The sequence below is a fragment of the Primulina tabacum genome, chromosome 12, assembly GCF_025594145.1.
Source record: "Primulina tabacum isolate GXHZ01 chromosome 12, ASM2559414v2, whole genome shotgun sequence".
NCBI classification, from domain to species: Eukaryota; Viridiplantae; Streptophyta; class Magnoliopsida; order Lamiales; family Gesneriaceae; genus Primulina; species Primulina tabacum.
This window is the reverse complement of record NC_134561.1, coordinates 30083209-30095278: the sequence shown is the minus strand read 5'-3', so window position 1 is coordinate 30095278 and position 12070 is coordinate 30083209. Positions and strand designations below refer to the sequence as shown.

The following is a 12070-nucleotide window of genomic DNA, read 5'->3' as shown; positions in this document are numbered from 1 at the left end:
TATAACGTGCTCGGGTCAGACACGCCTCGATCCAAATACTTGGTCTAAATTTATACTTTTTTAGACCAAAAAAAATGAGTACTATCAATACTACCGTGTAGCCGACCCAACTCCAACCTGAACCAGGAAATACTCGAGCCCATTTACAAAAACCTATGGACCCATGTTTGATATAATTAGGCTAGAGTAAAAGCCAAAAACCCTATGCAGAGACCGAGTTGATATCACCTGGGGAATAGATTTGCAAGAAAGGAAGGCCGAACAGCCGAGCTCATAACTTAACCTGAGCTGAGCCCAACTGGATATTGCGGTAAATACAGATAAAACTGTCCTAAGCGTAAAACACATGGACAAATAACTTATGGTAAGAAGAGAATCTCGAAGATATTAAGATGAATTTTCAAAATTCCTTTTTATTCTGGATAAGATCATATCAATACAAATCTCACAATAAATCTCGTGTCTTAAGCATATATCTTACGAGTTTTTTTTTCCTTACAAGGTATTTAACTCATCACAACATTATAAATGTCTGGTATCTCTCATGATTTTATACATTCACACATTGATATCATTCAATAATACTCTCTTGTGCTTTTAAGTTTTATCTCAGTACTAACTTAAGTATCGAGGTGACCATATCAGAAACATCTCTGAGGTCCTCTAACTCTTGTTCATCCGAGCAAATCAATACAACACATCTCTGCTTGGCCTACCCATATCAACAAGAATTACTTAGCTCATCAGACCGAACCGAAAGTGAAATTTTTGTTTACATCAAAACCTTTGTAAACGAGGCAAGGGATTCGTATTTTCGAGGGTTAATAAAATTTTCAATTATAATATTTTGGACTATTTACATCGGGAGTGTTATTATGGGTACATTTTTATCTATGATGATAATATAAGGGGCAATTGTCCTAAAATCCCCAACATTATTTTAAAATTAGAGTTCAGTCCCTAGTTTAGATTTTATTTCTTCTCACTCTCTTCTCACTCTCTGACAAAACAAAACATACGTTCTAACTCCCTGATTCATCACTGTTGTCCTTTTTTATTCAATTGACCCACTTTTACCCTTTTTACATATTTGTTTAAACACACAATCTCCAGAAAAAATCTCGCTTTTGGGGCAAACATCAACGACTTGCCCTGAAACAAACATTAAGACTTGTTGTGCATAAGAAATTTTTTAAATCCGTCGTGCTGATAAAAAATCCGCCGTGCTGAGAAGAGCCTTGAAGAGATCGTGTTCATAAGAAATCTGTCGACCTTGAAGCGGACAAAACCCTTGAAGTGTAGAATTATTGAAGACGATTTGAAAGTGTGTTTCTTTCCTCAAGCTTTCTGTTTTTTTCCTTAAAATTACATGTTTGTGATTTAATTTTGCTTAATTTGTTTCAATTTTAATATTGTTGTTATCGCATGATTTTGTGTAAATTCCCTACATTTGTGAATTCTATCGATTTCATTTATAATGTTTAGGATTTAATATTATTATTGATTTTGTGTTTCATGTGTTTCAATTGTGAGTTGATTATCTAGAATATTACCCCGATTTGTCGTTGAATTCAATTCTATCATCTAATTTTACAATTTATTATTTCTTTATTGTAGAAGTTGTTAATTTTTTCTAAAATTGTCTTGAAATTCTTTACGGTATTAACTTTGTATGTTTTAATGTATTAGGTGCAAAATGGAATCTGAAAGTGGGGCTTGAAACCTTTCGTTTTTGGGTTGTTGTAGGTGCAAGAAGCAGTTGTTTGTGATTTCAATTTTCAGTGATTGTAGTCTGATGGATATATTTGTGAGGCTTGGAAAGAAATGTGCAGGGACTACTCCCGAATCTATGATTTTGCAATATGTAGCTTCACAACACAAGATGTACGTGACTTTGAACGATGATGATGATGTCTTAAATATGATTCTTCATATGTGCATGAAGCTCACCATGATTGAATTGAGAGCAGAGAGTAAAAACGAACATTTCAGCAGCCTAAATATTGGGAGGTAAAATATATTATATTTCTCTCCTTATTTTGGTTTGATAATTTTTTTTATTTTACATGTAGTAAGCTTGAAATTGTGAAATTTTGAAACTGCTGTAGTTTTATAATTTTTGCTCTAGTATTATGATGTAAATACATTTTTCCAGCAGATTATTGGTTAATAATATGTAGTTGGACGCATATTTAGGAGAAGTGCAGATTATATGATTTGACAATACTAATATTATTTACATTCAATATTTTACATTTTGTATGTTAAATAATTATTCGTGTATCTTGCACTTAACAAGTTTATATCAAATTGGTAACGGTTGTCGAGGAAGACAGACAATCAAATAGTGATAATGAAGCCGATCAGGCCTCATTGGGCAATACACTAGATGCTTGGATTAATTGCATCCGTGGCGTAGGTCAATCATTCGAGGATGCTGCTGACTTTAGGCGATGTGTTAAAAATTATGTTGTTGCTAAAAGACGTTCATTTTCGTACAGAAAGAATGATATCGAAAAAGTCACTGCTACTTGTACTGAAAAGAGTTGTGGCTGGATAATTTATGCTTCTAAATATAAAGCAGACAATATATTTGCGATTCAAAAATACAATTTACGGCATACATGTGGTGAGAATAATCTACGTAGTAGAGGACATCCTAGAGCAGATGCAATATGGATAGCTAATGTGGTGAAATACAAATTGATAGGAGAGCCATCTTATCGTCCTTTTACAATTCAAAAAGACTTGCAAAGAGATTATGGAGTAAAGTTAACTATCGCAATGTGTGGAAGGGCAAGGAGTTAGCGATGCATGATATTCATGGCAAAGATAAAGGATGCTACGATAGACTGAGATGGTATTGTTGTGATGTTCGAGAAACGAATCCTGGAAGTGTTGTTGAATGTGAGATTGATCCCATAACTAATAAATTTAAACGACTCTTCATTTGTTTCCAGGCATGTGCAGTTGGTTTTGTTACAAGTTGTAGACCGTTAATTTTTTTTGGATGGGACTCATATAAAGAATAAGTATAAAGGTTGTATCTTACTTGCTGTGTCGAAAGATGCCAATGATGATCTTTTTACCTTTGCTTATTCTATAGTGGATGCGGAAAATGATATTAATTGGGAATGATTTTGTTATCATTTGAGAAGTGTTCTGATTTCGTATCAAAACATTTCATTCAATGAGTACACTTTTTTCTCCGACAGACATCCTGGGATTATCAAGGCAGTTAAGATAATATTTACGGGTAGTCACCATGCATATTGTTTGAGACATTTAGTTGATAATTTTGTGAAGCAGGTAAATTGTTTATTACTTACTTTTATGTAGACTGATTTGATTTACTTGTTTGTAAATATATGTTTTTAATCTAATATTTTTTTATCATTTTAGGTGTTGCGAAGCTATCCAAAACATAATAAAAAACATTGGTCCACGGTATTCAAGAAAGCTTCGTATGCTCCATCTATGCAGGAGTATGAACAACATATAAAGAATATCCTAGAGTCCATGCCACTTGCTAGGGATTTTATTGTAAATTCTGAGCCACAGAGTTGGGCAAATGCATTGTTTCTTGGTGATAGATGGGGTGTTATAAATAATAACATAGCCGCGTGTTGGAATAATTGGGTTAAATCAGCTCGGTATCTTCCTATTGTGGGTATGGTGGACCATATACGAGTGCAAATCATGAACATGATGCACCGTCGACGTGAAGCAACATCGATGATGGTTAAAGAATTAAGTCCGAAAAAGGAGAAGGTTGTTGCTAATGTATATGTAGAATCTAGAAAGTTGAGAGTGCACCGATCTTGTAATTGGAGGTTTGAAGTAGTTGATGGTGAAAAATCATTTGCTATTGATTTAATAGGCATGACTTGTTCATGTAGATATTGGCAAATCAATAATCTTCCATGTAAGCATGCATGCACCGCAATTGAGTCGAAGTCAATGTCGTTTTATGATTTGTGTGACAAGTATTTCAAAATTGAAATGTACCGCCAAGCATACAAAGGAATTATTAATCCCATCCTAACTTTTGATACTAATGAGTCTTATCTTGATGATGGAAATGTAATCAACGCTCCTGATGTCAGGAGTCAGCCAGGTCGTAGGAAGACTAAGAGGATACCATCGCAAGTCGAATCACGTGTTTCAAAGTGTAGTCGTTGTCATACGAGAGGCCACAACAAACGTAGCTGCAAAGAAGCTACAAACTAGTTGTGAATGTAGCACGAAAACTGTCTTTCAATATTTTAATTATAGCTAAATTTTTACAGTTAGTTTCTTTCAATATTACTCTATTATTGTTTCTGACTGACACCGGAAATCTTTTTCAACACTTCCACAGGAAAAAGAGGCTGCTAGAAGGGGAATCAAGAATAGTGATACCAGTGAGAAGGCATAAACATTGTAGTGGAAGCACTGGTGGTTAACGCATTACGTGATTGTTTTGTTTTTGAAAATGCTGTGAAATACTTGGTTAGCCATTATGTCATGTCGTTGTAGTGTTTTATGATACATTGTATTCTCATATGTTCTCTGGAAAAAAATCTTGGGCTTGTGGTTGTGCTTTTTGTTAACATGGTATCGTAGACAATTTATTGTTGTGTTTGTGGACGATGTTAAACATCTTAATATGTACTTCTGGTATTATTTGTTTTTGGAAAGTTTGTTGTTTCATATGTTTGCTTTTTAGGTTTGGTTTTAATGGCGTTTCAAAGGGTTGATATCAATTTTGAACAGAAATTTGAGTACAAAACTTTCTTTATTATGTGTAAACATAAGTACAAATATTAAAATCTTGGGTATATTTTGAACATGAGAAAACTGGAATATAATACAATCTTGATTAGTTTGGAGGTTTTATGACCATGATTGTGTATATTTATTATATTATATGACCAAATTTATGTGGTGCTCGATCGAAAACAGATTGTACTCGATTCAGGTGTACTGTGTGCTCGATTGGTAATTTAGTATACTCAATCGGACTTGTTTTGTACCTCAACATTGCCATAATATAACCTCATCCGGAAATGAAGTGTGTCTTAGCATGATTATATGACCAAAATTATGTGGTGCTCAATCAAAAACAGATTGTACTTGATTCATTTGTATTGTGTGCTTGATTGGTAATTTATTATACTCAATCGGACTTATTTTGTACCTCGACATTGCCACAATATAACCTCATCCGAAAATGGTGTGTCTTAGCATTATTATATGACCAAATTTATGTGGTGCTCGATCTAATGCACATTGTACTCGATTCATGTGTACTGTGTGCTCGATTGGTAATGTAATATACTCAATCGGACTTGTTTTGTACCTCGACATTGCCACAGTATAACTTCATCCGGAAATGAAGTGTGTCTTAGCATGATTATGTGACAAACTCTATGTGGTGCTCAATCAAAAACAGATTGTACTCGATTAATGTGTATTGTGTGCTCGATTGTTAATTTAATATACTCAATCGGACTTGTTTTGTACCTCGACATTGCTACAATATAACCTCATCCGGAAATGAAGTGTTTCTTAGCATGATTATATGACCAAATTTATGTGGTGCTCGATCGAAAACAGATTGTACTCGATTCATGTGTATTGTGTGCTCGATTGGTAATTTACTATACTCAATCGGACTTGTTTTGTACCTCGACATTGCCACAATATAACCTCATCCGGAAATGAAGTGTGTCTTAGCATGATTATATGACCAAATTTATGTGGTGCTCGATCGAAAACAGATTGTACTCGATTCATTTGTATTGTGTGCTCGATTCGTAATTTATTATACTCAATCGGACTTGTTTTGTACCTCGACATTGCCACAATATAACCTCATCCGGAAATGAAGTGTGTCTTAGCACAATTATATGACCAAATTTATGTGGTGCTCGATCGAAATCAGATTGTACTCGATTCATGTGTATTGTGTGCTCGATTTGTATTAAAAATACATTTTAATTAAGTTTTAATAAGTCAAGTGATATTCAACATTGATTTAAAAACCCTATAAAATTCTAGATATATTCAAATTTGTAGTAGAATTTTAATAACTACATAAAGCTAGGGGATTTAATAGAACGACATGCAATTCACCCTTGATAAATATTTAAAAAGATTTAATTACTTCACTGAGTCAAATAAGTTTTGTATAGCTCGAGAAGGCGTGTTCAATTAGATAGAAAATCTCGTCGAAAACATAGATCATTGTCGAACGAATTAAGTAGATTAATGAGGGGTAGGTGAACCGAGATGCCCAACAAATTCATTTCTCATTCATCTTTAATCAATCATTCTACCTTATTTATTTCATCTTTTAATCATTGAACCATTTCATTGAGTTTTTATTTAATTATTATAGTAGTAAATAATCATCCAAATTATCGTTGCTAAATATTTTAATAACTGAGAATAACAATTACGAAATACAGTCTCTAGAGGAACGATACTCGTACTCTCGTACACTATATTATTACTTGTGATCGTGCATTTGCTATTATTTCAAGCTTGAATATTATTAATTTTTACTAAATATTTTACAGTGCAAGTTTTGCACGATCTTACAACATAGGACGTGCTACTATTAAACAATGATAAACATTCGTCTACTTTACTTGCGAAGTATTGTATCTCGTATGGATTCATCTATATTGAAGTTGTTGTGTCAATACCATCTTGATTAGTTTTGAGGTTTGATGACCATGATTGTGTACATATATTATATAATATGACCAAATTTATGTGGTGCTCGATCTAATGCACATTGCACTCGATTCATGTGTACTGTGTGCTCGATTGGTAATGTACTATACTCAATCGGACTTGTTTTGTACCTCGACATTGCCACAGTATAACTTCATTCTGAAATGAAGTGTGTCTTAGCATGATTATATGACAAACTCTATGTGTTGCTCGATCAACAACAGATTGTGCTCGATTAATGTGTATTGTGTGCTCGATTAGTAATTTACTATACTCAATCGGACTTGTTTTGTACCTTGACATTGCCACAATATAACCTCATCCGGAAATGGTGTGTGTCTTAGCATGATTATATGACCAAATTTATGTGGTGCTCGATCAAAAATAGATTGTACTTGATTCATGTGTATTGTGTGCTCGATTGGTAATTTACTATACTCAATCGGACTTGTTTTGTACCTCGACATTGCCACAATATAACCTCATCCGGAAATGGTGTGTCTTAGCATGATTATATGACCAAATTTATGTGGTGCTCGATCTAATGCACATTGTACTCGATTCATGTGTACTGTGTGCTCGATTGGTAATGTACTATACTCAATCAGACTTGTTTTGTACCTCGACATTGCCACATTATAACTTCATCTGGAAATGAAGTGTGTCTTAGCATTGATTATATGACAAACTCTATGTGGTGCTCGATGAAAAACAAATTGTACTCGATTAATGTGTATTGTGTGCTCGATTGGTAATTTAATATACTCAATCGGACTTGTTTTGTACCTCGACATTGCCACAATATAACCTCATCCGGAAATGAAGTGTTTCTTAGCATGACTATGACCAACTCTATGTGGTACTCGATCGAATACATATTGTACTCGTTTCATGTGTAATGTGTCCTCGATTGGTATTCAACATTGACTTGTGTTTATTAGCATGATTTTATGACATACTTTACGTTGTGCTCGATCAAAGATAAATTGTATTCAAAGCATGTGTACTCTGTGCTCGATTAGTAAACTATTATACTCAAATCATGTAGAGATATAGCTTATTCACAAGGATTACGTACCGATAAACCAAGAATTAAAAATAAATAAATAAATAGCAACAATCATTTGTTCGTCTTCATTACATAATTTAAACCAACAAAAAACATACACTTGCAATGTTCAAGCTCCAATACTACTACAATTTCTTAACCATAAGCATAATGCGAATTATTAATTACTCAAACTTGTTTTTCGACAGTCCATTTTCATCAGATAATATTGTGGCTGCCATACCAGCTCGATAAGTGTCCATCTTCACATCCGCTGCATAGCTCCAGATGTCATCCGTGTCACGGGCTAGACACTCCAACCAAATGCATGTATAAACACCACAATCGAGGGTCACCTTGTTGACGACAAGGTTCTCTTAACACTGGCTCACTAACTATGTCGAATCCTGATAAGTGACATATGGCACCAGCCAAAAACTTTGTCTGCACAAAACAGTACTTTCATACTTCAATCTTAAATTGTATTTAAATATATTATGGTTAAACTTACATAAACTCTTGTCGTCCCAACTGCGAATAGACTATGCATGGAGTTCCACAGTTTAAACATCCCTTCATCTCGTTTGTAAACCAACAAAAACCAATGCCATCTATCATTCATGGGGAAAATGATATATCTGCATCTTCTAAATACATTTTCACTCAGTTCCTGTAGTTTACCCATCGTGAAAGATGTCATCTTTGCAAGAAAAGCTCCATAATCATTCCGGTGTACCATCCTTCTTTTCCCAAATTCTTGCAACTTCGTAACCACTTCGTCCTACAAATTTAAGACAACATATACTCATGTTTCTTCATCCGGAAAACCCAAAAAAAAATGACCAAAACTTTCAAACTGCTACGAACCTGCACAATCGTGTCCATGCAATAAATTTCAAATCCATGCTCGAAACTTTGCTTTTGCATAATTCTCATGTAAACATTAATTATCTCTGACGCAACAGGATCACCAAACAGAAAATGACAGAATATCGGTCCAATTAACCTCATGAACTTATCTTGCCAAATGACAACACTACAATAATAGAAAATTCAATTCGATTAAAAAAATTATGAAACATTACTACGAAAATAAAAAGAAGAAACATATAGAAGATCAACGTACTCCAATTCTTTCCTAGCAAGAAAGTTTGTCAACAATTTCCTCTCTTCATCAACTGCTTCTTCATGACCACAAAAATCGGATCTACCTTTGAATTCATTCATGGAAACTTTGCCAGGATTATTGTCTTTTTTCTCAACATCTACAAATTCCTATCCAAAAGTGGCGATATATTTTGTAATATAACAGCAAATCCAAACATCATTAACAATAATATAACTAAAAAACAAAACATAAATTAAACTTTAAATAATCAGTAGTATGAGACTAAAATATGCTCCATTTACCTGTTTTGTCACCTTCCTCTTACATCTTGGTGTCGAGCTAGGCGGGTCACAAACATAGACCCTTTTTTTTCTTCACACGATCAGTCCTAGTCCTTACACTGTCCACAATTGAAGATTGAAAAACAGTACGCTTCTCTACTTCTGAAGTACCATCAACAGTACCACCATTGCTATCATCACCTGATATATTTACAGAGTCACTTCCTAACACGTAATTGTTTTCTTCTTTTAAAACATCATCACTATTATGATTCAATGCATTACTTTCGGTACCAAATTCCATCTCATCAATTAAAGCATTCAAAGAAAGAGATCCCTCTAATTCTTTGTTTTCTTTTGCCATATCAGAAATAACTTCTTGTACCACTACATCTACAAAATCATCAAAGTTAGAGGCTGCATCATCTGCTAACTCAAAAGTAACTTCCTTGGTTTTATCAACATTCTCCTCATCTTTAACAATATTGTCACATTTTTCGCTCACAAACTGTTTTCCCTTCATTATACGTCTCACATTTCCACCCTCTAATTCAGCACACCTCTTTTTCAACATCTTTATCTCATCCATTTGTTTCATGACAATATTCTCAAATCGTTTTGCTTCAGATATGCCATCTTCTTGCTTCAAAACACGCTTTATGTCCAACAAAAAATTCTCCTCCTCACAAAATGGATGTATCGACAGAATCTACTCACAATTAAAAAATAAAATGTCAAACAAACCAACCATAAAATTTACACAACTACTTAATAAACTGAAATAATACAAATACCTGAGTTGAATCAATGCTTTTTAATAATGATTCAGTGTCAGGGACATTCAGTGGGATCTTGCTTCTCCCCCACCCAAACAACCGAGGATAAATATTTAAACCACGTCGTACTCCTAAAACTGGGACAGTCTCATACAATCAAGCCTAAAACCCAAAAAAATTACTAAAAGTTATTGAAAACATACTAAGATCATAATTATTAAATGTACATAATAACCATCAATCCAACCGTGAACCCATCAACATAAAGCTTTCTTCCGATTTGGCATATTTCTCGGTAAAAAATCGGAATGCAGCATCTCCCCAAGCATATTTAAAAAATATTGTAAGATCATCGAGATAAGGAAATATAAAGCCAGGACTGATATAATTACTAGTGGGGAATATGCAGTTAAAAATGAACAAAATAAAAACTCTAACAAAATCATCAACGACACTCTCTTCATCACTTCTTGCAAGTAAAAGTAGTTTTTCATAAATAGCTTTTCGGTTGGCATTGGTGATCTTCCCGTAAAAAATATGGAGTCCAGTTTCAGGTCCAAGTCAATTGGTTGACCACTATGATGTAGGCCGAGAACAATAGAGAAATCAACTGACTTGAAAGGGATGATAATGTCATCACCAACAACAAAAGAACATGAATTAGCCTGAAATCTGTTTAGAAAATAATCAATCCGGCCACTACTAGTCGCAAGAACTGGCATGTCAATCCATTTAGCGAAGAGAGTATCATTTATCCGACTCCTCTGCTGCTCGCCTAGGATTGCCTTCAATTCTCCCATAACAGTTCTAAAATAAGGAGGGGAACATCGTGAAAAATATTCCTTCGCACTCTTCTTCTTCTCATCATAATCATTGTCTAGTTTGTCTTCTACAACAATTTCTATATCAAAAACCAAAAACAAAGTTATACAAATAATTAGTATAAACACAATTACGGAAAAAAAAACCTAACTGTATAAATATGCAACAAAAAAATTAACATTACACAACTGTCTTCCATCTACAAATCCAGCAATGGTATTATTGTGGCACATCATATATACCAGAAAAAATTTGGATTCTATATTCCAAATGTTGATTGTGCTACAAATAAAAATCGTTTTGATTTCAACTCATTGAGTTTGCTTTTCACCACTACAAAAGCTAGTCGAAAAAACACTAATTTTTCTCGTACCACGGTAACTAGTAGCTGCTCAAAAAATTAAATAATAAATAATCACCCCTTTCTTAGCTCGACCGGGGAAGGGCAGAGTTGCCAAGAATGGGACAACAGTGTGGTGCGCCCGTAAGCTACTCTTGATATTGGATTTAATTATACATAACAAAAGAAATTTGGAATAATTGCCTCAAAATCAAACAATAAACCTAATTTCTGAATTTCAGCAAAGTTTCAAAAATTTATTTCCCTAAAACTAAACAATCGATTCAAAAGCAATACCAAGAAAAAACCCAAGAATTTAGGAGAAATCGGTTGCCAATAGCTTATAACAAACAATATCAGTTTCAAAACTCCAAAAAAATTAAACAAATATCAAACCATAGAAATCGAGGAAAATTGGGTTATTCTTCGTACCTTTCTTCGATTTTTTCTCATTTATAGTTGTTTGGCGTTTCTTCTTCGTTGTATCTTCTACCGGTTTCTGAACTTTTTTTCCCCTTTTCATGCGTCTCAGTCGAAACATTCATTCTTCTTCATCCCATTCTTCTTTCACCCGTCCAAATGAATTGTGGGCAAATGAGGAGTGAGATAATAATAGATATGATATTATAATAAATATAGGGGTATTACTGGGTTTTAGTTAAAAATGAGGGTAATTTAGTATTTTCCTCTTCATTAGGGAGTTAACAAAAAGATATTGATTTTGTCTTGGAGTGATAACACATATATTCTTAGTTGGGGACTGAATGCAAAGTTCAGATTGTTAGGAGAGATTTTTGGACAATTTGATGATACTATAAACATGAGTTTCACATTATCGGGTTTTTTTATAATTAATGTAAAAAAAAATTAATTTCAAAAATAATTTTTAAAAAAAAATATTTGCAAAACTAATTTAATCTGCGCTTACAAAGCGTGGACGCTCCACGTGGACGAGCGTCCGCGCTTACAAAG

At 33.9% G+C, this 12070-nt stretch overlaps 1 protein-coding gene across 1 annotated transcript; it reads right to left on the bottom strand.

Moving 5' to 3' along the window:
* Positions 1–7876: 7876 nt before the first annotated feature.
* On the bottom strand, positions 7877–10092 carry LOC142521500 (uncharacterized). Its single transcript, XM_075624705.1, has 5 exons — positions 9955–10092; positions 8898–9046; positions 8639–8807; positions 8283–8552; positions 7877–8215 (listed from the first exon to the last, which is right to left on the bottom strand). The coding sequence occupies exons 2-5, from the start codon at positions 8996–8998 to the stop codon at positions 8072–8074; spliced, it is 684 nt and encodes a 227-aa protein (XP_075480820.1). The 5' UTR covers positions 8999–9046; positions 9955–10092; the 3' UTR covers positions 7877–8071.
* Between the last annotated feature and the right edge of the window lie 1978 nt (positions 10093–12070).

Bases quoted from the DNA above. Each gene is read 5' to 3' on its own strand.
- LOC142521500 (XM_075624705.1), bottom strand. From the start codon at position 8,998: ATGAATGAATTCAAAGGTAGATCCGATTTTTGTGGTCATGAAGAAGCA. The intron at 8,808-8,897 runs GTACGTTGATCT...CTATTATTGTAG, and splicing joins CTTGCTAGGAAAGAATTGGA to TGTTGTCATTTGGCAAGATA. The intron at 8,216-8,282 runs GTAAGTTTAACC...TGTTTTGTGCAG, and splicing joins TTGGGACGACAAGAGTTTAT to ACAAAGTTTTTGGCTGGTGC.